This window comes from Poecilia formosa, unplaced genomic scaffold (genome assembly GCF_000485575.1).
Source record: "Poecilia formosa unplaced genomic scaffold, Poecilia_formosa-5.1.2 Scaffold212, whole genome shotgun sequence".
Taxonomy (NCBI): domain Eukaryota; kingdom Metazoa; phylum Chordata; class Actinopteri; order Cyprinodontiformes; family Poeciliidae; genus Poecilia; species Poecilia formosa.
Genome location: NW_006800151.1, coordinates 611094 through 635265, shown reverse-complemented (window position 1 = coordinate 635265; position 24172 = coordinate 611094). Strand labels below are relative to the sequence as shown.

Below are 24172 nucleotides of genomic sequence, written 5' to 3'. Positions count from 1 at the left end.
TAAAACAAAGTTTCAAGAGTAAAATTTTTCTCCACCCTTACAATGTCTGACACATCCCACCTCTTCTACGATGTCTTAATATCACAAGCATAACATTTAATTAATTCACAGATGAAATGCATTGAATTTCCTGTAGAGCTTTCAGTCATTTAATCTGTTCAAAATATACAAACTGTAACTGACTCAAATGAACTAATCTGCAGTATTTTTAAAATAAAGTACCTTTGCTCAAGTAAAATGTTAATATATTTGTTTATTTGTACTTTTACTGAAGCACAGAGCTCAATACTTTCTCCACCGCTGATTTTGCCCCATTCTGTATAAAAAGTACTGCTGGACAACAGCGCCATCTTGTGGACAAACGACACATTTTTAAAAAAGACATACAGTTCTGGAACAGCTGAAGATCCAACTGCACTGAAAAGCTCCTGGTTTTTCCAGCAGATTTTGATTCTGAACTCTTCCCGAGTTAAAACATTAGTTTTGTTGTTTCTAAATGAATATAAACTTGTTTTCTTTGCGTTATTTGATGTCTGAAAGCATTTTTCTTTTATTTTGATCATTTCTCATTTTCTGCAAATAAATGCTAAATCTTTTTCTAGTTCATAGAATAAAAGAACAAGTTCATTTTACTAAAACACACATATAACGAGTAAAATCAGAGAAACTGATCATTTTTAGTGGTCTCTTTTTTCCAGAGCTGTATATGGATGTGGTACATTCCCATGGAGTGAATTATAAGTTTGTGGTTAATTTTCCATTGCACTTTGGTCTCTGAGCTCATGTGTTGCGCTCCAGGTTCCTCTTTATTTCTGCCAGATCCCTGCGGATCTCCTCCAGCAGCTCCAGCCTGGTCAGCTTCCTGTCGATGGATAACAGCAGCTCCTCTCCTCCAGCATCCCTGACGGCCGCCTCCTCCACGGCGTCCTCCGGAGGCTCGGAGGCCTGAAACGAGCCCACGGTTCGCTCCCACACCATCTCAAAGTACGAGTCGATGAAGGACTCCAGCTCCTCCAGGCTGCTGTGGCCCCACTGGTCGATCAGAGCCTGCAGGCCGCCGGACTCGCACATCCTGTGGAGAGCGCGCTCTCTCAGCGCCGGATGGCAGAGAGAACGGACGCTAACGAGGTTTTCCTCTGAGGGAAAGCTGGGCGGACCCTGGTATGAAACCAGAAGCATCGTCTGCTGCCGTGGTGAGACCATGAGGCTGTGAGGAGAAGGGAACCTGAGCGGTAACTCTATCGTCGACCAGCTCCGCTTGAGCACAGACAGGAACACCAAGCTGCTGCGCTGCGGAAACACAAACCCAGACTGACTTCTCGCTCTTCTGGCTGGGAAAGCCACAACCTGCGTTGGGTTTAACTCCTCTGGATGAGACGAGGAAGATCCAGAGTCAGCCGCTGGAAAATAAAGATCATAAAATGTGACGTGATTTCAGGAGTGCAACATGAGAAATGAATCTGCTTATAGGATCTGTTACATGTTGATTTGGTTTAAATTTACTGCATGTTTTCTTTCTGTGTAAATCATCTGCATCACTGGATGGTTCAACAAACATTACAGTAACATTTAATTTCCCTCTGGATCATTAAATTATTTTTTTATTTGAATTAATAGAAAACTTTGTCCACTTATTTGTCCACTGTTTTTTTCAGAATGTCCTCACTGAACCTGTTACATCAACAGCCTGTTATTCTGCAAAGTCTTTGTCCCTGAATCTCCAAAATATGAATTAATTTTATTTCCTCGAGGTGTTATAAAAAGATTCAAAACCTGAAATCTGTAAAAGTTAAATTTTCCTAGTAGGAGATGAGCAACAATGTTGTTCTATAGAAATCCTCAATTCAGTTCAGATTAAGTAAAGTTTTATTTTCTACACGCCTCACAGCTGATTGTACGGCTTTCAGTAAAACTCTGTTTTAATTGCCTCATATCTTTGATAGCTAAAATATGTTCCTCTTTTTCTTTTTTTTAAAATCATAAGTCTTTTCCAGACAAAATATCTAAAGCATCTTTACAGACAGTCCTGCCTACATGATTCTGTCTCCCTGCTGGAAACCCAGATAATTGAATATATTGTTTTTCTGTGTGTATAAAGTTTGACTCACAGTCTAGAGACAGTCGGTTTCTTCTGCTCATCTGTTTCCTCAGATTCCTCCTGCGCAGCATCGCATTATTCTGCTGCTCCTCTGCAGAACCGACCCGTCTCCACAGCTGGTCGTCTTTACAAACCCGCCTCTCTGTGGCCAGCATCTCCTCCACCAGCCGGATGAGCTCCCGGACCTGCGCCGCGTCGCCCTGGTTCTTGTTGTCCAGGACGTGGTACCAGTTCCCGCAGCGCTCCACCAGCCTCCTCAGCGGCTCTCCTTCGCTCTCGATGCGTCGCTCCAGGCTCGTGTCTCCCAGCCAGTCGCCGTGGCTGAACAGCACCACGGTTCTGCTCCACAGCTCTCCGGCATCCAGCTGCTCCTCAATGGCTTCCCGGCGGAGAGCCGTGAACGAGGAGCTCACGTTGACGACCAACAGGAAGGCCGAAGGAGTGCTCAGGACCTCTGGGGCTACGGGGAAGCATCCCGGAGTGTCCAGCACAGAGACGGTCTTTCCTTCGATTCTGCACTGGTTTTCACAGCAGGAGGCGGTTTGGCTGTTGGTGGGAAAGTCGTGTCTGTTGAGGATCGTGTTTCCACAGGAGCTCTTCCCTCCTTTCCTGCCACCAACTAGAATCAGCCTCAGCTCTCGCAGAGGGGCCAGATTCTCTGTCAGTTAAAGTTTTGTATTAAATCAAAGCATTTCAACAATGAAGCACTAAATATTTACCAGATGTCCCCAAAACTCTGACTTTCATCTCAAAATTCTGACTGGTTTTCAGAACTTTGGCTTCAATATCAAAAATGTGACATTTTTGCTCAAATTTCTAAATTTAATCTAATAAAATTTGCTTTTTTCCCAGAATTTTGACTTCATTATTAAAATTCTCATTTTAATCTTACAATTCTAACTTTTTTCTCAGAATTCTAAGTTTTAATAGAATTTTGACTTTTTTCTCAAATTTCTGAATTTATTCTAAAAAATCAGCTTTTTTCCCCAGAATTTTAACTTTATTATTAAAATTCTCATTTTAATCTTACAATTCTAACTTTTTTCTCAGAATTCTGATTTTAATCTCAAAATTTTGACTTTAATCTTAAAAATCCACATTTTTTTCACAAAATTCTCCCTTTTCTCTCAAAATTCTTCTTTCAATATCAGAATTTTGACTTTATTCTCAAAATTTTGACTTTTTTACGTTATTTTTTTCAAAGGCAGCTCTTTCAGTCTTGATTTGAAGGAACTCTATGTTTCGGCTGTTTTTCAGTTTTCTGGAAGTTTGTTCCAGTCAGAATTCTGGGATTATTGTCAAAATTGTCAGGGGAAAAAAATCTGAAAATAATTGTGTGATTAAAGTCAGAATTTTGCGTTTAGAGTAAAAACGTCTGAATTATTTTATTTGAATCTTCTCTTCTCTAACTCACCCAGCTCAGACTTTGCCACCAGTCTCTGTTTCTCCTTCCTCCTCCGCCGGTCGTCGGCTCTCTCTGCCTCTTCCTTCATCCACCTCTTCATTTCTTCCAACTCTCTCCTCTCTATTTCGTAATGCCAGCTTCCGTCGCAGCCACACGTCATCGCTTCCTCAATCTTCCCGATCAGTTCTCTCACTTGAAACCCATCTCCTTTGGTTTTGTTGTTCAGGACGTGGTACCGGTTGGAGCATTTCTCCACGAGCCACCGCAGAGGCTCCCCCTCGCTCTCGATGAACTTCTCGGTGGTGGTGTCGCCCAGCCAGTCCCCGAAGGTGAACAGCAGGATGGTGCGGGCCCAGACCAACTCGCTGATGAGCTCCAGGTGTTCTTGCGCCGCTCTCCTGTGGGTCTCCGTGAAGGCTCGGTCCGCTCGGATCACCAGCAGAAAGACGTGAGGCCCCGGAGGACACAGGGACAAGCTGAGCACCATCTCCCTCCGGTCGAAGAGGGAAGTCTCGTTGCAGAAGTAGTTCATCCACCAGCCCGGTGTGTCCACGGCGGTCACCTGTCTGCCAAACACCACAGCGTCTCCAACCCAACACTGAGCAGTTCTGCTGAGTCTTCTGCTGCTTTCTCTGCCCAGGATGGTGTTCAGAGCTGAAGTCTTTCCTGAACCCTTCGCTCCGAGCAGCACAAGGCGGATGGTGGTGACCGGCCTTAACTTCTCTACAAGCACAAGGAGAGCAGAGGGATGACTTTAGACTTCTTTGCCTTAAAGGTTAGGATAGCTCTGTGGGCCCTGCTAAACATTAGGTTCTGTCTGTTTTAGGGTCTCTGTCACTTTAAATCCACATAAGCTGCTGCTGGCCACTCAAAGTTCAAACTCGCACGTGAAAATGGTTGCAAATGTGCAATTAAAGACCATACATCTTTGAAAAGCAGAAGTAGAGCTTCCTGCACAACCAACAAGAATGAAACAAGTTGTTTCTGGATTGTATGTCAACAAAACGCTTGTCTTTTCCAGCAGCCATTATGCGGTGCGTACACCGGTAAAACCAGCCGACCCAACATGCTGAGTTGCTAGGTGACGGGTGGAGCTCGGCTGGGGTTGCTAGGTAACGGGGCAGTGTCTGTGGATTGTGACTCAACAGTTTGGAGGATTTTGAAACGGCTCCTTTTTCAGACACCAAAAAAGTTTAACTTATTACCAAAAACTGGTTGGGTGTTTTATTTTTAACACTCTGTTTTTATAGGCAGTTGAGATCCAGATGGAAGTACAAAAACGTAAACAAAATTTTGCTTTATAGGTCCCCTTTAAGTCAGGGTTACAGGAATAGTTAGTCATTTTAAAATATTTGCATTTTTCATAGCAACTTGACCATAAATGGCGTTCTTACATTTGTAATTACAGCGTGTCCTTAGTAAATTCAAAATGCAAATTGACTAAAACATGTATTTAGGATGTTGAAAAATCAAAAATATAGAAGCTGATACTTAATAGTTGCACTGCTGAGTCTTAGGCTACAGCTTTAGGTTGTTTATTTTGAATATTTGCCGAATGTGTCAGAGCAAAAACTGTTATACTCTGCAAAGCTAAACTATAGTTAATAAATGTTCAATAGAAGACATTTATGCTTCAATTTCAGTTGTGCAAATGTAGCAGTGTTTTTAATTAGACAAACTTATCATTTCACATGTTTTTACAGTTTTAGGCTGAAAATACACATCAGAAAAATTCATAAATTGTTGGTAATTAAAATCGGCCTCAGGTGCGTTACCACCGACAGCCACTAGGGGCTGAGTAAAACCATTTCTGATTGAAACTACATTTAAAAAATATATTCTTCTGTTTTACAAAAATGTTAATAAATATTTTTCCACACCTTGGATGATGTGGTTCACTGTTCTGGACGTATTTTGTGTCCATTAGGTTTTAAAACATAAACTCTAACCTTCAAACTTCCTGATGACACCAGTAAAGCTCTTCCCACCGTCACAGTGTAACATTAGGACAACCATGTCCTCCTCCTCTCAGTGTTTTCTTACAGATTGCACAGTGATAAAGCGTACAGAATAAACGCTGTTAGACTTTAAAGATCTCCACAATATAAATTTAATGTAAAAAAGAGAGCAATCATGGTTTTGTCTCTAAAAGTCATTTATCAGGCAAATGTAACCGTAACCCTGGCTCCTATCGACTTTCTGATCTTGGTTCTTAACCTGCAGGCTACGAATAAACTCATATATTCTTCTGAGCATATAAAAAGAAACAACTTCTGAGGAACTTGGGGTTTGCAGTAATAGATTTGTGGTGTGGGGTTTTGTTCAGCATATTTACAACATGTCCTCTTCTGCACTCCCAGATTTCTCAGATAAAACATTTACATAATAACCACATTTCTCTGCTTCCCACAGGTTTGAGGATAAAAGCTGCTTTTTTCCCTGTTCGTGCATGAGGAAGTTTTGTTTTCCATCTTTAAATAGGTTTCATGTGCTGCTGCAGTGAAGATAAGCTGAGGAAACGTCTGAATGGAAAACAGAAAGAAAAGAAGCAGATTCATATCAAGCAGTAAAAAAAAACACTGCTGTGTTTATTTTGGAGCTGCAGAGGAAGAACTGTGACAGAACAAGGCAGGAAATGCACACTGTAAAACATTTCAAATCGGTTTAACTTGAACATGAAAGTCCACCTGCTGCCTTGAAAATGCAGTTAAAGTCGACAAGAAAACTGTTTTAGTTTTAAGTCAGGAATTAAAGTTTATGAAGTTGATTTAATAACAAGAGAAAAGTTGTCTAAACATTGTTTTTCAAGTTCATTAATTTGGAATTGTGTTTTAAGTTAAAGCTGCAATTTAAACCAAATAATTATTTCACAATATGGAAGAAAAAAACTGCCTTCACCCAGTTAAAGAGCCACTGGTCTGATATTTTTACTCACAATAATAGAGTAAAAATAATACTACAATATTAATATAATATTATTAATTTAATAAATGTATTAAATATATTTAGTATTAAATAAATTGTTAATTTATTTAATAGTAAATAAATGTATTATCAAATCTAGTAAATTTATTATTTAATAGTTTAAGTTAAATTTAAATTAAATTAATATTATAATATACAATATATGATCTGATATTAATATAATATTCGTAATAGAATAAATGTATTATTTAATAAGTTTAAATTAAATTTAATCATTTAAATTATTACTTCAGAAAAATTGTAATTCTTGTTTAAATATCTGATCTGACAATGAATTTTATTAAACATCACAATAAATTCAGCTCTAAAACATTTATGGTGAACAGAACATAAAAATAAATCAGCGTAACGCACTTTCACCTCAGGAAACGAAAACATGCCGCTAAGCATTCTGGGAAATAGTTCCCACTCCTGTCTTTTTCTTCTTTCGGTTGTTTTTTAAAGTACAAACCTAAGAACTTCTTTCACAAAGTCACACAAACTCTAAAACTCGCTACATTTATTTGACTCAGAGTAGAAGATAGTAAACACAACTAAATGCGGCTCAAATGTTTTACAGTGAGCTGCTTGACATTATAAGAAATGTGGATCTGAATTTCAGTGTTTTGAAGCTTTGTGGGACTTTGACTCACCCCTCAGGAGCGATCTTTGCCGTTTCATTCTTAGAAACCTCAGCTGGGCCCTCTCCGCTGCTCCTCTCTCCTCCTCCAAAGTTTTCTGCAAAACCTCTTCCTGCATCTCAAACACTCTGCCTCCGTTTTCTGCAGCCAGTTTCTGCACCTTCACCAGCAGCTCTGCTACGTCGGCGTCATCGTTCAGGACGACGCTGTGGCACCTCCGGCCGCACTTCTCAGCCAGCCAGCGCAGGGCCTCCCCGCCTCTTTCCACACACTCCTCTGCGTGTGTGTGCTGGAACCTGTAAGCGAAGGTGAAGATGACGATGCAGTGACCCCACGCCCCCTCGCCCAGCAGGGCCACGTGCTCCTCCACGGCCCTCCGGCGCCTCTCTGAGAAGACTGAGCTCGCCTTCACCGTGATCAGAAAGGCGTGAGGGCCCGGAGAGCACAAGGAGACGCTGGTTATGATCTCCCTCTTCACCAGGCTGGAAGTGTCCCGAGCGCCGGAGTCGCACCACCAGCCGGGGGTGTCCACCACCGTGAGCCAGAGCCCGGCCGCCGCTCCCAGCCTCCGAGAGGAAGAAGTCCTCTCCTTGGTTACAAACTCCTCTTTCCCCAGGATCAGGTTCCCCAGGAAGTTCTTCCCACAGTTCCTTCCTCCAAGAAGGACAATCTGTAGCTGTGACGCTCCCAGGGAATCCCCTGGCAAAGCAAAACAGCAAAACCAATCACCGCAAAGTCCTCAAAAAACTGAGAACAAATAGAGAGTAAATACACTTACATTCTGAAAGCTTGCTTTGTGCCATCTCAGACTTGTTACGTTTAAAAACAGTCAGACATTTTTATGTTTCATCTGTATTTCCAGGTTCGTCATCTGGAAAGCAAAGTCTGCTACTGAAGGAGTGACAACAAAAGGTTGGGTTTTTGTAGATTTTATGAGTCCGAAGGTCATCTGTAATCAGCCGCACCTCCCAGCTGGTAGACAGATAAATTCGTACCTTAACGAGGCAAGAAGAGAGAAATGTGTTTTTATTAAAATATTGCTGGATAGTAAAAGACTTTTTCTGTTGGTTTTAAGTGCTACTTATCCATTCTTGTTGGATTCAGCCCTGCAAAAACAAAATCGTATTTGTCTAGTTTCTAGTGCAAATATATTAGTACACTAGAAATAAGAAGGAACTAACTTATGCATAACTTTTAAGTAAGATATAAAAGCTTATTTTAAGTCAGTAATGTCTTAGTATTTATGTTTGCAGATGTTTTCACCTATCAGAAGATATTTTTCCTGTTATTATAAGTGAATCGTTCGACCAGTGGAGCTTGTACTCGAGCAGAAGACGTTGGATTTGTCCAAACCACAGTAAATGAAGGTATAGGAATAGATCTAGTTGTTTGTTATCTGAGCGTGAAAGTTGCCATGAACAGGACTGTCTACCCGATTGTGATGAGTTCAGTTGAAACCAGATATTTGCATAGAAAGACCGGGTCTAACATTAAATCACACTGAAGCTTTCTGTTTTATTCAGCTAGTGGAGATTAACAAACTTATTTCTACAAGTTAAATGTGACAGTAAAGGAGGATATATCTTTGGAATTATTATCAGCTTCAGTTATCCTTCATTTTCTGTATTTCTACCAGTCTTTGATTAAGAAACCACTGGGAATTTAATCTGACGTTTGGAATTATTTTCACTTTTAACATAACAGCTCATTAAAGAAAAGCTATATTATATTAACATCAACTTTCTCTGGCTCCAAAAAAGGCGTACAGTCACAAGAGCGCATGCTTTCCTCCACAAGATGACATGACTGTTAATCTACATAAAAACAAGGAACCGGATTCGACGTGTTTTTCATTCAGGTCAATGAGTTCAAATTAAATAATAGATGTAAAAATTTCCCTATCAGATGCAATCCTAACTTTCAAGATCAAGAGAGAAGATGGCACGCAATATTTTAATTAAAGATTAGCACCTGCAATAAACGACGACGCTAAACAAAGAGGCGTAGTGACACACACTGATACGCGTGATTGTTATTTTCTTATTTCTGATGCTTTGTGATTACTGCTGCAATCAAATTACCTTTGGATTATCGCCATGACAGCAGGGCTCCTTGTGACCTGCAGTCCTGACCATCACATGTCTAAACATCCACATCGTTTCTTCTAAAAAAATAAAAAATCAGCCTCTTGTTTGTGTCATAGAGCTGGAGGAAATACCTTTACATACTCCTGGATTTAAGCACTAATAGTCTGTAAGATTTCAAATGTTTTGTCAGCTGTAGGACAAAAACAGTTGTCAAATAAAATAAGTTTTATTAACTTTTAAAACAGTGAGATGTAGAAAAAGCTGAGATATTATAAACATTAGCTCATATATTGTAGAAATCTCTGGAGTCTACTTCTTCAGATGCAAAATTAATCTAGTGTCAATTACGCAAGTAAAATTCAGAAGTACACTGTGGTAAAACTACTCCTACCCTCAAAGAAGTGAAACTGTTCACATTATGTTAATATTTAATTTAAAGTTAATACATACAAATGTGTTTGTTGTGTTTAATTAATTAATTCTAGTAAAGATAACATGATTTATGTCACATATTAACGAAACAAAATCATGTTTTAGTGAATTAGCACACCGATACCTCTCTTGACCAGAAGGGGGCAGTGATGCAACAATGAAACTGCATTGAAGTTAAACAGTTTAAACCGGAATACCCTGGATGTTCATCCGAAGAAGAAAAAACTTTTTTCTCGTTTTTGTTTTATTTTTTGAAAAAGTTGCTCAAGTAAATGTAACCAGAACTACCTTCCTCTGAACATAGATAACAAATGTCCTTATTCTTGTTTGTAGCGTGACGTATTAGCATGTATTCATTTAGCTAACATTATCTGCATCATCAGCATTACTCATCTTACTCGGCTTGTTTGGGAAAAACAGGGCAAAGCTTTTTGTTTTTTGCTGCCGTGATAATCTCACGCAGCTGTGCATGTCTGCACAGCAACATGTCTCTGTTGTTGCCCCAGGTAAAACATATTTTGGAATAAGAAGCATCTTAACTTGTTACGACTTGTTAACAACGGATAAACAGATGTAGAGGCTGAGAAAAGAGGGTACGAATTCAGCGAGGGAGGCTCGATTGTATCAAATCGAGATAGGAATAATGGAAATTTGGACTCTCTGAGGTAAAAAATAAAACAAAAACAAAAACCCTTTTTTGTTATGTGATACGAGGAAGTCCAAAACATTTGCCTCATTGTGCAGTTTGTCTCATAAATGCTTTACTGAAGGCCAAAGCTCCGGCATCAACTTGGATAATGTGTCAGTGCTGCAGGAAGGACTGGAACTGGGATGATATGATATGGGGCCTTTCATGGAAACCAGTTTATATTTATTGCTCAGATAAACCCTGTTTATGTTTGCAATAGGACAAGAACTCTTTGGCTGAACTGCCCCTCTCTGCAGCCTTGCAGACATTTGCACCATGCAAAACAGTGCAGAATACTCCCTAACTTGACATGAGAGAGAGCACAACACACTAGGGCATTTTGAAATTGTTAACAGCTTGAGATAATGTCATACTATATACAGTCTGCTTGCATTCTATAGCACAATGACCCTATTCACACAGCCAGACCAACAACAGGATGCCTTAGATCAATATCATGAGCTACGCACTAGAAGTCAAAAGACCTAATACATTTGAGAATCTTTTGCATGTCTTGAAAATCAATGTTCACACATGCTTTTCACTCAGACTGATAAGCTTTATTCATTTTGCGAAAAGGAAAAGGTAAAACCTTCTGTGTGAACCTCATAGAAACACAGAAACCCCAAAGGATGTGCAAAAGGGATTATAATAAAAGGCAGATCTACAAAGTATTGGCCTCTTCCACTTCATACATCATACTTTATTTTGTTTTGTCTCATAAAACTGAACACGCTGGGAACTGGTTGTTACACCACAATGTTGTAATGGTTTAGTACAGGGGTCTGCAATCTGAAGCTCCAGAGCCATAATCAATCAATCAATCAAGTTTATTTGTACAGCATATTTGAGGAACAAGGTAGTTCAAAGTGCTTTACATCATAAAAACACAAAAATACAAAGTAATAAAATACACCAAGCACCAGTGGTTATTTGGTCTTTATGCATCAATCTTAATAACAGTTGAGCAAACTATAATGTTTGTAAATACAAAACAAATGAGCTTTGGCGGGAATTCAGCTTTTTTTGTTAAATAATTGCATTAAATTTCTAAACAGACTGTTTGTACCAGCAATATTCTTTCAGATCTATTTTCAGAAACTATTTTCTTTTTGCAATTTTTTATTTTAAAACATACTTAAATTTAATCAAAAATATAAGTTGTCTTTTTTTGTTTTTTCTTCAAATGATCACGCAACTTTTTTTCTAATTATCCGAGCAGTAGTTATGAATAAAAAAAACAAAACAAGAGTTATTCGGGAACAAAATATACTTTTTGTGAATAGAAGATAAATAGATGTTTTGTTTGCTTCAGATTTGTCGGATTATTAATAATTAACATTAACTCACAAAAATAAATCCATAGTTCTTTAAATAAAACGACTCTTCCGGGTATCTTACGCATACGTAGCTCTACAGAAAGTCCGCCCCTCCCACTAACTCAGCGTTACAAGCGCCTGTCTTGCAGAAGGTTGTAGTGCTGAGTGGAGGAAGCACAGCGTGAGGAACGTCAAAAATGGGGGCGAAAATTAAAATCGAATACTGGTAATTCTCTGTTTTTGGTGCTTTTCTCCTGTGCTATTATTCAACATTTGCATCCTGTGTTATCGCTGTGAGTCTAATTTTTTGGTGTTGTTTACCAGCCGATAGCCTTGTTAGTAAAAAAAAAAAAAACTGCAAGTTTCTGCTCCGCTTCTGTTTGCGTTTAGCTTGAAATCCATGTGTTGTTTGTTCCCTGTAGCGGTGCATGAGGTTACAGACCTCGCTATGCGAGGCTCGCCCAATCCATTCAGGGCAAGTTTCCCGATGCGGAGGTGACGGGCTTTGTGGGAAGGAGAGGTAAAACACAAGTCATGCTGACGAGTCAAACTATTTCAAGCATTCATCTTGTGGTTTCCTTGCTGCTTTTCAACACAGGATTCTTTAAAGTGCTTCCTCTTTTTCTACTGAAATTACAGGCAGCTTCGAAGTTGAAATAAACGAGCAGCTGGTTTTTTCCAAGCTTGAGATGGGTGGCTTCCCATCTGCGGATGACGTGAGTATCCTGCACACATTCAGTTTCCTCTGAATCCAGAGCAGCCTGGTTTGTGCTATATATTTATTTTTCCCCCTATTGTAGATTTTGGCTGCAGTTCATGCTGCCTATGATGGAAAACCTGTGCAGAAGATCACTAAGAAGAACTAGTGATCTGTAGCATCAGCAGCATGATGGAGGCGCCTCCCTGCCCAGCTCCGTCCGGCCCGGATGAAGCTGTCTGACCACACGCTGCGTCAGCTGGCTCCTCTCTCTTCTCCTATTTGATTCTTCAGGCTGTTAATGATTGCTGTAACTTAAAATCATAAAGGTCACAGTATGACGAATGCCTTCCTGGAGGTTCATTCATAGGAACAGAGATGAGGAGAAGTTGTCACAGATGGGAATAAGGGAGCGCGTACATGTCTGCCTCTGTAGCTGGCATTTTTCTAAGCCTTCGGTGTCTGAATCTTTTGTTTCCTTTTTTCGCATGCGGGTTGGAATTTATATTGAACGTAAAAGATCTTGATGGGTGAAATGAATAAATAGGAAAAGAAACTACTGATGTCTTTGCACAACTTTGTTGAGCAATTTTAGTCTTGTCGTTTCCTCAGAGCTAGTCTTCGCTTTTGGGTGGAAGTTGTGGTTCTGTGGCTTGAATAGTTTAAGCAAGATTGTTTTTAATTTGTTCCAAAACATCGATATTCACATCCACAAATACTGGAGACGTATTCAGCTGCGTACCTGAGAACTGTCATTATTAATGTAACAGGATTTCTTTTCTCATTTTCCACTTCAAACTGCAGATTCTTATTAAAGCAAATCCTTGTTAAAGACAGCAGTTGTCATCTCTTCTTTAATGCAATGTTTTGGCTGCACCCAAACCAGTTTTTCTTAGCATTCCCACCTCGACATGTTTGTTGCTCGAGCCACTCCTTTGGGCGTCTTCCTGTCTTAATCCCTCGGCTGCTAATGTTCTGGTCGTTCCTCTGCAACAGGTTATGTTTTGCATAAACTGACTACATGACGACGGCTGCTGAAAATCCCCCGCGCTGGACACACCTTTCCATATTCTGTTGGAAACTGCTTGTGATTTTACCTGTAAAACGTTTACAATCTTTTCAACAAGTCTGTTCATTTCAAAAGACAAGAGCCAGATGCTGGTGTGCATATATTTCTATTTTTTTACTTTATTTGTATTAATTTTTATGCATACAAGTACAATCAAACACGAGGGCTAGGGCAGGAACAGATATTCACACTGATGACCGTTACAATTTTACAGACATTTCACTGAATGTCGTCACAAAAATAAAAACGAGGAAAACTCCCAGGCGTCTGTCAGTCAGAGTGGAATCATAAGAATGAACTGTTGCATGCCTTTGGCTATAAAACGATCCCATTTTTCCCAAAGTCTCTCTCCTTTCTCCTTCTGGAGATGTAAAAGTCAACATTTCCATATTATGGATCAGGTTTATAATAGTCACAAGAAACAGTAGGGGGTCTAGGTTGGAGCCAACATTCAGTAATCGCCTTCTTATTTGCAATCATAAATATCTTCAACAGGTACGTGTATTCAGAGGCACATAGCAGGAAATGAAAAGACTAAAGTTATGCCCAGAATTTCATAGATTACTCGATTAACGTCAATCCAGACAGTCCCAAAAGATGGAGACCACACCGCATTCCCTCCAGCAACAGGACTGCTAACCGCCCAGCCTCAATCTCTGCTGTGGCATAATTAAAAATCTGATTAGATTTAGAAATGTATGTATTTCTTAATCCTCACATGGAGAGCTAACTCATGGCTTTAGTAGAAGTAGTTATGCTTTGTGTTTCCACTAAGGGGCGCCAAATCAAAGAGGACTTGGTTCTTCACTGCAGCCTTCCCTCTATCTAGAAGTGAAATTTAGTCTGTTTTGAAAGGACCGGTAAATCACAAGTCATGCTGACGAATGAAACTATTTGAAGCGTTCATCTTGATATTCACATGAGGCTTTCTGGCTGCGTTTCAAACTAAGATTCCTTAAATTGCTTCCTTTTTTTCATCTTCTGAAATTGCAGGCAGAAGAAGAACTACTGCAGAGCCGGAAAGTTGTCTGTAGTTTGCCAATGTTTTGTGCCTTGTGGTAGTTTTACACCAGGAACGAACAAACGTTGATAAAATGAGATTTAATGTGATAGAGTTCACAGATTGAGTTAATGGAAATCAGTCTTTCTAACACATGTCTCTGGATGTAAACTCTTCTGTTTGTAGTTTTTATTTCCATCCATTTTCCCATCAACGGTAACCAGGGATCCGGTTCCTGCTTTAGAAAACGTTCCTGAAACATGACACTGCCACCACCTTTTTCAACATCATTATGGGTTGCTCATAGCCTGGTAAAAATAAAAAACAGCCTTTTGTACTAAACTGTCCTTCACACTCTCTGCTATTGAGAAAAGATTCCCTCCTGAAGACATGGACAATGTTGAGATTTAAAATTTTACCGAATTGATAACGTTTGCCTTTGACGTATGTCTAGGGAATTGATGGTTTTTGCACAACTCAGTGCCATGATGAAAGCAAAACCTTGAATCCATCAGCATCTTTAGGAACAATTTACTTTGTAGTGTAGAGTGAAATTTGTTAAACAGGTTTTAACGCCAAAACCAGTGCTGACCAAAAAAAAAACACAAAGCAACACTGAAGTTTTTCCAAAAAACAGGCAGTTCATTCCAAACACTTTTAGGAAAGTGTCCTGACTGAAACTGACTGATGAGGCAAAAACACATCCTGTTACATCTGCCACACGATTAACACAACATTTAAAAATAGAAACATGAGGCCAACTGTCAAACATGGTGCTAGTAGTGTGATGGTCTACATCCCACTGTCTGACCGGATGTTTTATTGTCCATGGCTGCACGCACTTTTGAGTGCGTACTAGAGTAAAAATTATTACCAAGCACTGGTCAGGTAAAATCACTCAATAAGGTTTATTTGTGAATTGTGCACAACTCAGAGCTCGTAGGGCAATCAGTAATGAAGCAGATCTGGATGAAAAGCTCTGCCAGGCAGAGGCAACACATAGGTTTTATAGCAAGGATAAAGGAATTCAAAACATGGGTGAGACAGTCTGGCTCTGCTGCAGCTGTGGGAAACAACTTCCAACCTTGTACATGTAACCCAAATAGCTCTTTTTGGTGAGAGTTCACAAGCATTTCATATAACATGATCAGCAGATGTTAGCTTAGTAATTTTCCACCATAATTATCTGAGTGCATTTTACAAAATATGCATCTCTGAGACCCAGGCATCAAGCGGACAGTAGGAGAGACGTCCTATGCTAATTTGCAAACTCATTTTCATTTTGGGTTAAATCAAGATCATGAATGTTCTTAAAGGGCCGGTCCCTGATAAAACCCATATAATATAAAATTATATGGGTTTTAAAATATTAATATATACCTGTCTGCATTTTAAAAATTAAACATCTTTTCGGATTGTTCAGTCCCTTCAGGATTTTGCGACTGAGTTTGTGATTTGTTTTTTTTGCAATTAAAATCACCAATTTTGCAGAGCTAATTTAGAAATAGTTTCACAAAATTTTGTGATATTTGCGTTTATGTATGATGCTAATTGTGACTTTGTTAATCATCATATCGATCACGGACAAATTTATAACTAGAAATTAAATTAGGCTGAGGAAGTATTATTGTAAAAGTACAAAATACTGCCATCTACTGGTGGGAGTTAGTGGTCAGTTAAACCCAATGTTTTTGCCATTTTTGCAGAAAATTTGTAATAAACTTACAGTTATACATTTGGTGTGAAAAAATGTGGGAATTTAGTTTAATCAGAAAAAAACTGGATGGACTGTTTGATGTAATTTAGGGTCTGGAGTCTTGAGGGCCACACAAAAAGCTGAAGCGGACCAGATTTGGCCCCTGGGCCTTGAGTTTGCCACATGTGTCCTAAGCCTTTATTCATTCACAGCAATACAAAAGATTCACTGAGAATCTAACAGAAAATACTGACCAGATAGATTTTATTCTTTCAATAAACAAAATAATGATTTTAAAACTGCATTTTGTGCAGTTTTTAAATGTTTCAAATCAAATTTGTGTGAGTTGAAACATTTAGGCCTGACAAAACAAACAAAAAACAAATAGGGGACACTTGTAAAGAAAAAAGCAAATACTTTTTCACACCACAAGACTAAAGCACAAATAGTCTGTAATTTTTCAAATGTATGTTCAGCTGTAAAACTAAAACAGTTTTAAAAGAGTTAGTCTAAACACAGTAGTTCCTCTGCCGTCGTAGTTTTATTCTGTACATCTCTGTAATGTTATATGCAGGGCATTTTTCATTGTCAAATGTTTTGCTAGAGTTTCTCTTTTTGTCATATGATATGAGGAAGTCCAAAACAGTTCGCCTCATTGTGTAATTTGTAACGTACAGCTTCACAATTATGCTTCGCTGGAGGCCAAAGATTTGGTATCAATTTGGATAATGTGTCAGGAACTCTGGTTTTTCATTTGATACTTTAAGGCACTTTGAATTTATTTCTCAGACACATGTTTGGGGTAATGTTTGCAGTAGGATAAAATCTCCATGGCTGGACTGTCCCTCTCTACAACCTTATGGAGATTTGCAGCATGCAAAACAGTGGGTTAAAAAATGTGCACATACACCAGGAAGCTTCAGATGCCCTGACAGATACAATGTTGCATGATTACTAACATGACGTGAGAGTTTTTCCTACTGCGTGTAGGAAAAACTTTTTTTTGTTACTTTTAAAATGTATCTGTTGCATTTCATTATAAGTTAACAGCTTGAAATAATATAACATATATATTATATAGTACTATGATATTATATACTGTAGGTTTGTCTTAAAGAAGGACAATGGCCCTATTCACACAGCCAACAACAGAATGGCTTTGATCAATATCATGTGGTAAGCACCGGTAGTAGAAAGACCTAATCCATTTGAGAATCTGTTGCATGTCTTGAAAATCAAGACATGCAACATGTGTCATAAGCATTTATGGCACATGCTTATCATAAAAACTGATAAGCTTGAGTCATTTTGTAAAGAGGATTAGGCAAAACCTTCTATCTAAAAATGTGTGCACCTCGAAGAAACATAGAAACCCCAAAGGACTTGCAAATGTGATTATAGCAAAAGGTGGATCTGCAAAGTAAACTGATGTTTGTAAATACAGATATAAAAACAGAGCTGTGCTTCAGCAGTGACGCAGCTTTATCATGAAATAGTTGCACTAAATTTCCACAACAGATTGACTCAGTGCCAGCATTATTTTTCTTAGATCTACTTTCTTGTTCTTAGGTTGAAAACTATATTCTATTTGCAATACTTTCATGTTTTTCTTTATTTCAAACTCTAAAAATAGAAACAAAACCTGGTAATTTCATAATATTTATCAAAATTAAAAGTTTTCTTTTCTTTTCTTTTTTCAAAAGGCAGTGTAACTTTTTCTAACTATACAAACAGTGGTTTTGCATAAAGGATTAAGCACAAGTTATTCAGAAAAAAAAAACCAGAAAATTTTTTAATAACATAGTGAAGAACAAGTAAATCCCCGTTTTATTTATACAGTGTAAATGATTTGTCGATATAACTGACACTGACAAAACGATTCTTCCGGGTTTGATACGCATACGTCAATCCATTACGTAAAATAAGCCCCGCCCCTCTTGCTAGCAACATTATACAAACGCCCTGTGTAAAAGCCTGGGTTGAAGCTAGTAGCACCGAGTAGCTACGCATTTAGCTTGAGAAACGTCGAAAATGGGGGTGGAAATCCAAGTCGAATATTGGTAATTCTTTTTGGTGCCATTTTCCATATCTCCAACTTTTTTATTTCAACATTTGTATCTTACATTATTCCTTTGAGTCTAATTTAATGCGGAGTTGTGGTGTTTGTTTACCAGCTGTTAGCACTGCCGGTCCACAGCTACAAGTTTCTGCTCCGTTTCTGTTTGTTTTTAGTTTAATCTCCATGTTTTCTCTGTTTCCTGTAGCGGTGGATGAGGTTACGAACCCCGCTATCGGGAGCTCGCCAGTGTCGCTAAAGGCGAGTTTCCCGATGCGGTGGTGTCGGGCTTTGTGGGAAGGACAGGTAAATCAAGTCATGCTGACGAATGAAACTATTTGAAGCATTCATATTGATGTTTCCTTGTGGTTTTCTGGCTGGCTGGCTTTCAAGCCTCTTTAAAGTTCCTCTTTTTTTTTCTTATGAAATTACAGGCAGCTTCGAAATAGTGATAAACGGGCAGCTCATCTTTTCCAAGCTTGAGTCAGGTGGATTCCCATATGAGGATGACGTGAGTATCCTCCACACATTCAGTCTGCTCTGAACCCAGAGCAGCCTGGTTTATGCTCTATACTTATTTTTCCCCTGCTGTAGATTATCAATGCAGTCCAGGATGCTTATGATGGGAAACCCGTGCAGAAGATCACCAAAAGCCGCCCGCCGTGCGTCATCTTGTAGCTCTCCTTCTGATCTGCTGTAACATCAGCAGCACGATGGAGGGCGCCTCCCTGCCCAGCTCCATCCGGCCCGGATGAAGCTGTCTGACCACACGCTGCGTCAGCTGGCTCCTCTCTCTTCTCCTATTTGATTCTTCAGGCTGTTAATGATTGCTGTAACCTAAAATCATAAAGGTCACAGTATGACGAATGCCTTCCTGGAGGTTCATTCATAGGAACAGAGATAAGGAGAAGTTGTCACAGATGGGAATAAGGGAGCGCGCGCACGTCTGCCTCTGTAGCTGGCATTTTAAATGCCAGCTATAAAAAAATATTTTTTTATTTTATCGCATGCAGCTAGGGATTTATGTTAAACACAAAATATTTTGAAGGGTGAAACCAATGAATAGGAAGAGAAACTACTGATGTCTTTCCACAGCTGTTGAGTAATTTTATTTTCATTTCCTCAGAGCTATTCTTCGCTTTTGGGAATGAGTTGTGGTTCTGTGGCTTTAAGCTTTTAAAGTGAGCATGAACCAAGTAAATTTTTCACCTGTTCTAAAACATATATTCAATTTAAACTCTTACTGCATTCAGCTGCTTAACTGAGAACCATCATTTGTTGTTGTAATAAGATTTCTCATTTTCCACTTCGGTTGATATTGAAACTGCAGAATTTTAATAAAGTAAATGCTTGTTATATACAGTCATCTCTTCTTCTCTACACCCACACCAGTTATTCGTAGCATTCCCACCTCGGCATGTTATTTGCTCGTGATGCTCCTTTGGGAGGCTTCATATCCCCTCGGCTTCTTTTCCGGTAGAACAGGCCGTTCCTGGGCAACAGGTTATGTTTTGCATAAACAGATGACATGACGACGGCTACTCAAAATCTTTCATTTTCAAACTTCCTTGTTGGACACACCTTTAAATGTTATGATTGAATCTGTTTGTGGCTTTATCTGTTAAACATTTACAGTGCTACCATCAATTCAAAAGGAAAATCTTCTGAAACCAGAGCAAGATGCAGATGAATGCATACAAATTTTAATCTTCTCCTCATGGAGAGTTAGATTATTTCATTAAGGGGTGCCAAAATCAAAGAGGTGGAGCATAGAAGATAAAATTAGTCTTTGTGGGAAGGACAGTTAACAGTCATGCTGATGAATGAAACAATTTGAAGCATCGATCTTGAGATTCTCTTGTTTTCTACTCTTTCAAGCCAAGATTATTTAAATGTTTCCTCTTTTTCTTCGTTTGTAATCACAGGTGGAAGAACTGAAGCTAAAACGTTGCCAACATTGTGTTCATTGTAGTTTTACGCAGTGAATATTTTTAATCTCTTTAAAACCTCAAACTTCAAAAACTGAGGTTTTCATATTCTGTCACTCTGGAAGGTCTAATTAGGAATTAATTTCATTTAATTCTCGATTCATTAAATTGAATTTTGGGTTTTCAATTTTTAAATTGATGGTTTTTATTTGTTTATTTAAAATATAAAAGTATATAACACATACCTTCATATTCATATAAAAGGCATACGCTCCACCTCCCATGTGATTTTGTTTCTTACCTAACTGAACAAGACAAAATATGTACACAAGGTGAAAATAAAATAGAGATGCACTTATACATACATAAATATTAATTTATGTTTGTATATTTTTTATATTTGCAGATCAAACAGATCGCCAGAAGATGGCGGTGTTTACTTCCACCCTGTTAACTGATAGGCGTTAAACTTGGGATTTTACCAAACAGCAGGTTTATTGATGATTAAGTCATTTTTTCAAAGTGTTGAGGAATCTTGCAGTTGATCATTTAGTGTTAAACTGAATGATAAATCGTTGACATTACATGGTTTTTACTCTGATTCCACGTGGAAATGAAAATATATTGGTCATTGTCCAAGTTCATTCTCTCGATTTAGTGTTGTTCCAGATGATCAAATACATTTTAACATCAGACAAAGCTAACTTGGGTAATACCATATGTGTAAGTGAAAAATATTTTTATTTTTATTTTTTATAAAAAAAAAAAACCTTATATCATTATTTGGTTAGATTTTTCTTCCCACTTCATTAAGTCCAGACTAATAGAAGAAAGAAATCAGTTAAACAGAACCTGGATGACAACATGAAGTAGGGAAGAAAGAAAAAAGCAAATGATGGTCCTGATCTAAAAAATAAATAAAGTAAGAATAAAATGAGAACTGAGTTAGTTAAACCTTTGTCAGTCTGGAAAAGACTTTTCTTCCAAGTGTTTTGTACTTCAGTGAAGCTCAATGTGAAGTAAAATCTGCAAATATAGAAAACATGGAGCAGTGGCGAATCCTCCCAGGGGCAACTCACCTGCCAGAATTACCCCAAGAGTTCAATGGCATCACATGGGTAATAGGGCAAACACTTAATGTAGCTTTGCGTTATTTCTATTGACGTCAATTGTGCCTGAAAGAACTAAAAGGATTTTGTTTTGTTTTGTTAGCCAATGTGGCTTTTCCCCCTTCCATTCTTTTCCACCTTGCTGCAAATAAAAACAAATTAATATTAAGACAGTAATAATAATAACAACAAGACAGCTGAAAGATCATAAGTATGAAAACTTTATTTCTGTTTATTTAAAAAATAAAATTAAGCTTTAGCTTGCACTCCTAAGAAATTAAAACTGTTGCTTTGTTTTCAGGAGCGTTTTGTGTTGATGCTCATGATAAAAAAAATATATATATATAAACAAACTATGATATGTATAAATTATCATTTTCGAAGTAAAAAAAAGATTCAATTTTATATCGATGTAATAAAGGTTTAGCTGAATTAAAATGAATGAACGGCGGCCCTCGCTGTGTTGCCCTTTTGCTGTAGGTGGGTCTTTGATTCTGGCTCTTAGTGATAACTCACACCAGTCTGCTTGCTGAGGAGCTGATAGAGCTCATATTTGCATCTTTTCCCATAAAATAACTGAATGTTTTAAAACAGCGGTGTTAAACTCATCTTCGTTTTGAGCCAAATCAAGATCCTGAACGCTCTTAAAGGGCCGGTTGTGCCAGAATGTATTGATAAAACCTGATCACAAACTGTTAAAAATATCAATGAGTTCTTAAAATTATATAATATTATTTAGCATCTTTTAAGTTCCTCCAGAATTTTGTGACATTTTGTGATTATTTTGCAATAAAAATAAAAGTGTTTGTGATATTAATTTGAAAATATTTGCAATTATTTGCAACTTTTTATATAGATCATGGACTATAATCTGATATCAATTAAGGCTGAAGCAGCTGTTTAGTTCAAGTAAGAAAGTTTTTGGCAATTTTTGAGATAAATCTGCAATAAACTCCCAATTATGCATTAGAACAGAAATGTGCGGGGATTTGTTGATTTTGTGTGAATTTCCACGATAATTCTGGAGGGACTGACTGATGTAATTTGGCAGTAAAGAGATAAAAACTGCATTGATTTGACTGATAACATAATATGTAAGCACATTTAGTGTTTAGTCTAAACACTAAATATGCTTAGACTAAAAGCACATTTAGCCACATAAAAAGCTACGGCGGGCCGGATTTGGCCCACGGGCCTCGAGTTTGACACATCTAGAAAAATACCTTTATATACTACTTATATTTATTTTTGTTAAGCTACAGATTTCATTCATATTCAAAATTCTTTGACTGCAGTAAATTCATAAAGTTTATGAAGTGAAGTTCAAAAACTCTTCTTTGATTTGAGCCGTTGGGTCATTTTTGAGGTTTTTAAAAAGACTTAAAGGTCAGTTTACACTCTGTCCACATAACCGGTGTTTCTTTTCATTCACTTTATAACTGTGCAGCAGTGAAACCTTTTTAAATATGAAGATGTGTGAAAACTGGGAGTGTCTGTGCTGTGTGAGTGAAGCCACATGGCCGCCACAGATAGCTTCTACGAGGTGTGATAACGCGCTCCTACCACAGAGGGTCTAAAACTGGGCCCCACTGTGTTTCCTCAGCATGGATAACATTAATAAACTCGGTTGACTTTATTAGATTGTACGCTGGATACGCTTCAAGAATCACTTTGTTCCTTTATATTTTCCATTTATAATAGTTCTTCTGTAATGTGGGTTTTCGAAAAAAAAAAAAAAAAGATTTTTGATATTTTAGCTTATCGTAGTGAAATAAGTAAATCATAAAACCTCAAATTAATACACACAGAATAAAAATGCATGCCAGGAAGCGTGAAATTATTTTCATGGTTGAAAATAACGTACTTGTGCAGAAACAGTTGCAGGAAATCTCATTTCAGAATCTTAAATCCAAGTAAAATTTTTGCTTAGGACCACAATTAATTCTGAATTTACTGAGAGCAAAGAAACGAATCAAAGCTTTGCAAGCTAAAATCAGCAAAGAGGGCGACTGAAATCTCCTAAAAACGACTTTCCTTGACAGTCTCACAATCTGGACTCTTCTAAACAAAGCCAATCAATCCTGACGACATGAGAAGCCCTTGTGACACGGTCAGGTAATGCTGGGATAGCTCCTTATCAGTTCCTCTAGACTCCATGCAGCTGCAGTTCTTGGAGCAAAAGGAGGCTAAATATGAAACTACTTGTGTTTTTCACAGATTCTTTTCTTTTCCCTGTTTAAATCAAAGCCAATGCAGAACGGAGGCATTTTTAACTGGTGTTGTAAGTCCTTTGGATCGAGCCGTGTGTCAGCAGGTATGCAGGAGTTCAGAGCCGAGTTCTTCACGACCAAACCTTCAGGAGGTACGTTCCCAAACAGCAGGTCACTGAAGCATGCTAATGTCAAACAGCAGTTGCAACTGTAGCCAAACTGCAAAAACACAACAAGCACGAGGAAAACGATTGCTTAGCAAGTTAAGTTGAGGTTGAAGTTTGCTTTTCTTCTACTTGATAAAACAACAGCAGCAGTGAGTGGCTGGTGAAGTGCTGCTGCTCAGCAGCAGACTCTGTGCACAGCGACTAAAATCAGTTCTGCTACCTGAGTTTTTTTTTTTTTATCTCTACAGGTTTCTGTTTTTTCTGCAGCTGAAAGCTTCAAACAATGAAATAATTCACAGGTATGCAATTTTACACGACAAATAAGTAACATTAAAACTGAATATGCATTCTCATACTTATCCTTGGATATCATCCAACTGATTCTCACAAAAATCAAAACGTAGCTTTGGCATTACAGGAAATGTTTGAGATTTTAAGAGCCAAGAGCTTTTGAGGTCACTTTGAGGGCCGGAGAAGAAATTAAATAAAAAAGTTAAATAATGTGTAACAAAATCAGAAGTTCTCTTCGTTGTGGATTTATCAGTCCTGCTAATCACTTTTTAATTGTTGCATGGAAGACTGGAGATAACATTTCTTTGTTCAATC

At 38.3% G+C, this 24172-nt stretch overlaps 2 protein-coding genes and 1 pseudogene across 2 annotated transcripts; 2 read left to right on the top strand and 1 right to left on the bottom strand.

Annotated features, from left to right (window-relative positions):
* Positions 1-648: 648 nt before the first annotated feature.
* LOC103148781 (GTPase IMAP family member 8) lies at positions 649-8161 on the bottom strand. Its single transcript, XM_007567719.2, has 5 exons — positions 7887-8161; positions 7121-7807; positions 3513-4226; positions 2109-2756; positions 649-1400 (listed from the first exon to the last, which is right to left on the bottom strand). The coding sequence occupies exons 1-5, from the start codon at positions 7909-7911 to the stop codon at positions 781-783; spliced, it is 2694 nt and encodes an 897-aa protein (XP_007567781.1). The 5' UTR covers positions 7912-8161; the 3' UTR covers positions 649-780.
* A 3587-nt stretch (positions 8162-11748) lies between these two features.
* LOC103148779 (migration and invasion enhancer 1-like) lies at positions 11749-13167 on the top strand (annotated as a pseudogene).
* A 4869-nt stretch (positions 13168-18036) lies between these two features.
* LOC103148780 (migration and invasion enhancer 1-like) lies at positions 18037-19510 on the top strand. Its single transcript, XM_007567718.2, has 4 exons — positions 18037-18156; positions 18361-18458; positions 18587-18663; positions 18747-19510. Exons 1-4 carry the CDS (start codon positions 18128-18130, stop codon positions 18828-18830), a joined length of 288 nt encoding a protein of 95 aa, XP_007567780.2. The 5' UTR covers positions 18037-18127; the 3' UTR covers positions 18831-19510.
* Positions 19511-24172: the final 4662 nt, after the last annotated feature.

What these genes read in the sequence shown, in the direction of transcription:
- LOC103148781 (XM_007567719.2), bottom strand. Translation starts at nt 7,911, where the DNA reads ATGGCACAAAGCAAGCTTTCAGAAT. An exon ending in ACAAAGCAAGCTTTCAGAAT is followed by an intron (nt 7,808 to 7,886) that starts GTAAGTGTATTT and finishes TTGCTTTGCCAG; the next exon opens with GGGATTCCCTGGGAGCGTCA. An exon ending in GCAAAGATCGCTCCTGAGGG is followed by an intron (nt 4,227 to 7,120) that starts GTGAGTCAAAGT and finishes TTGTGCTTGTAG; the next exon opens with AGAAGTTAAGGCCGGTCACC.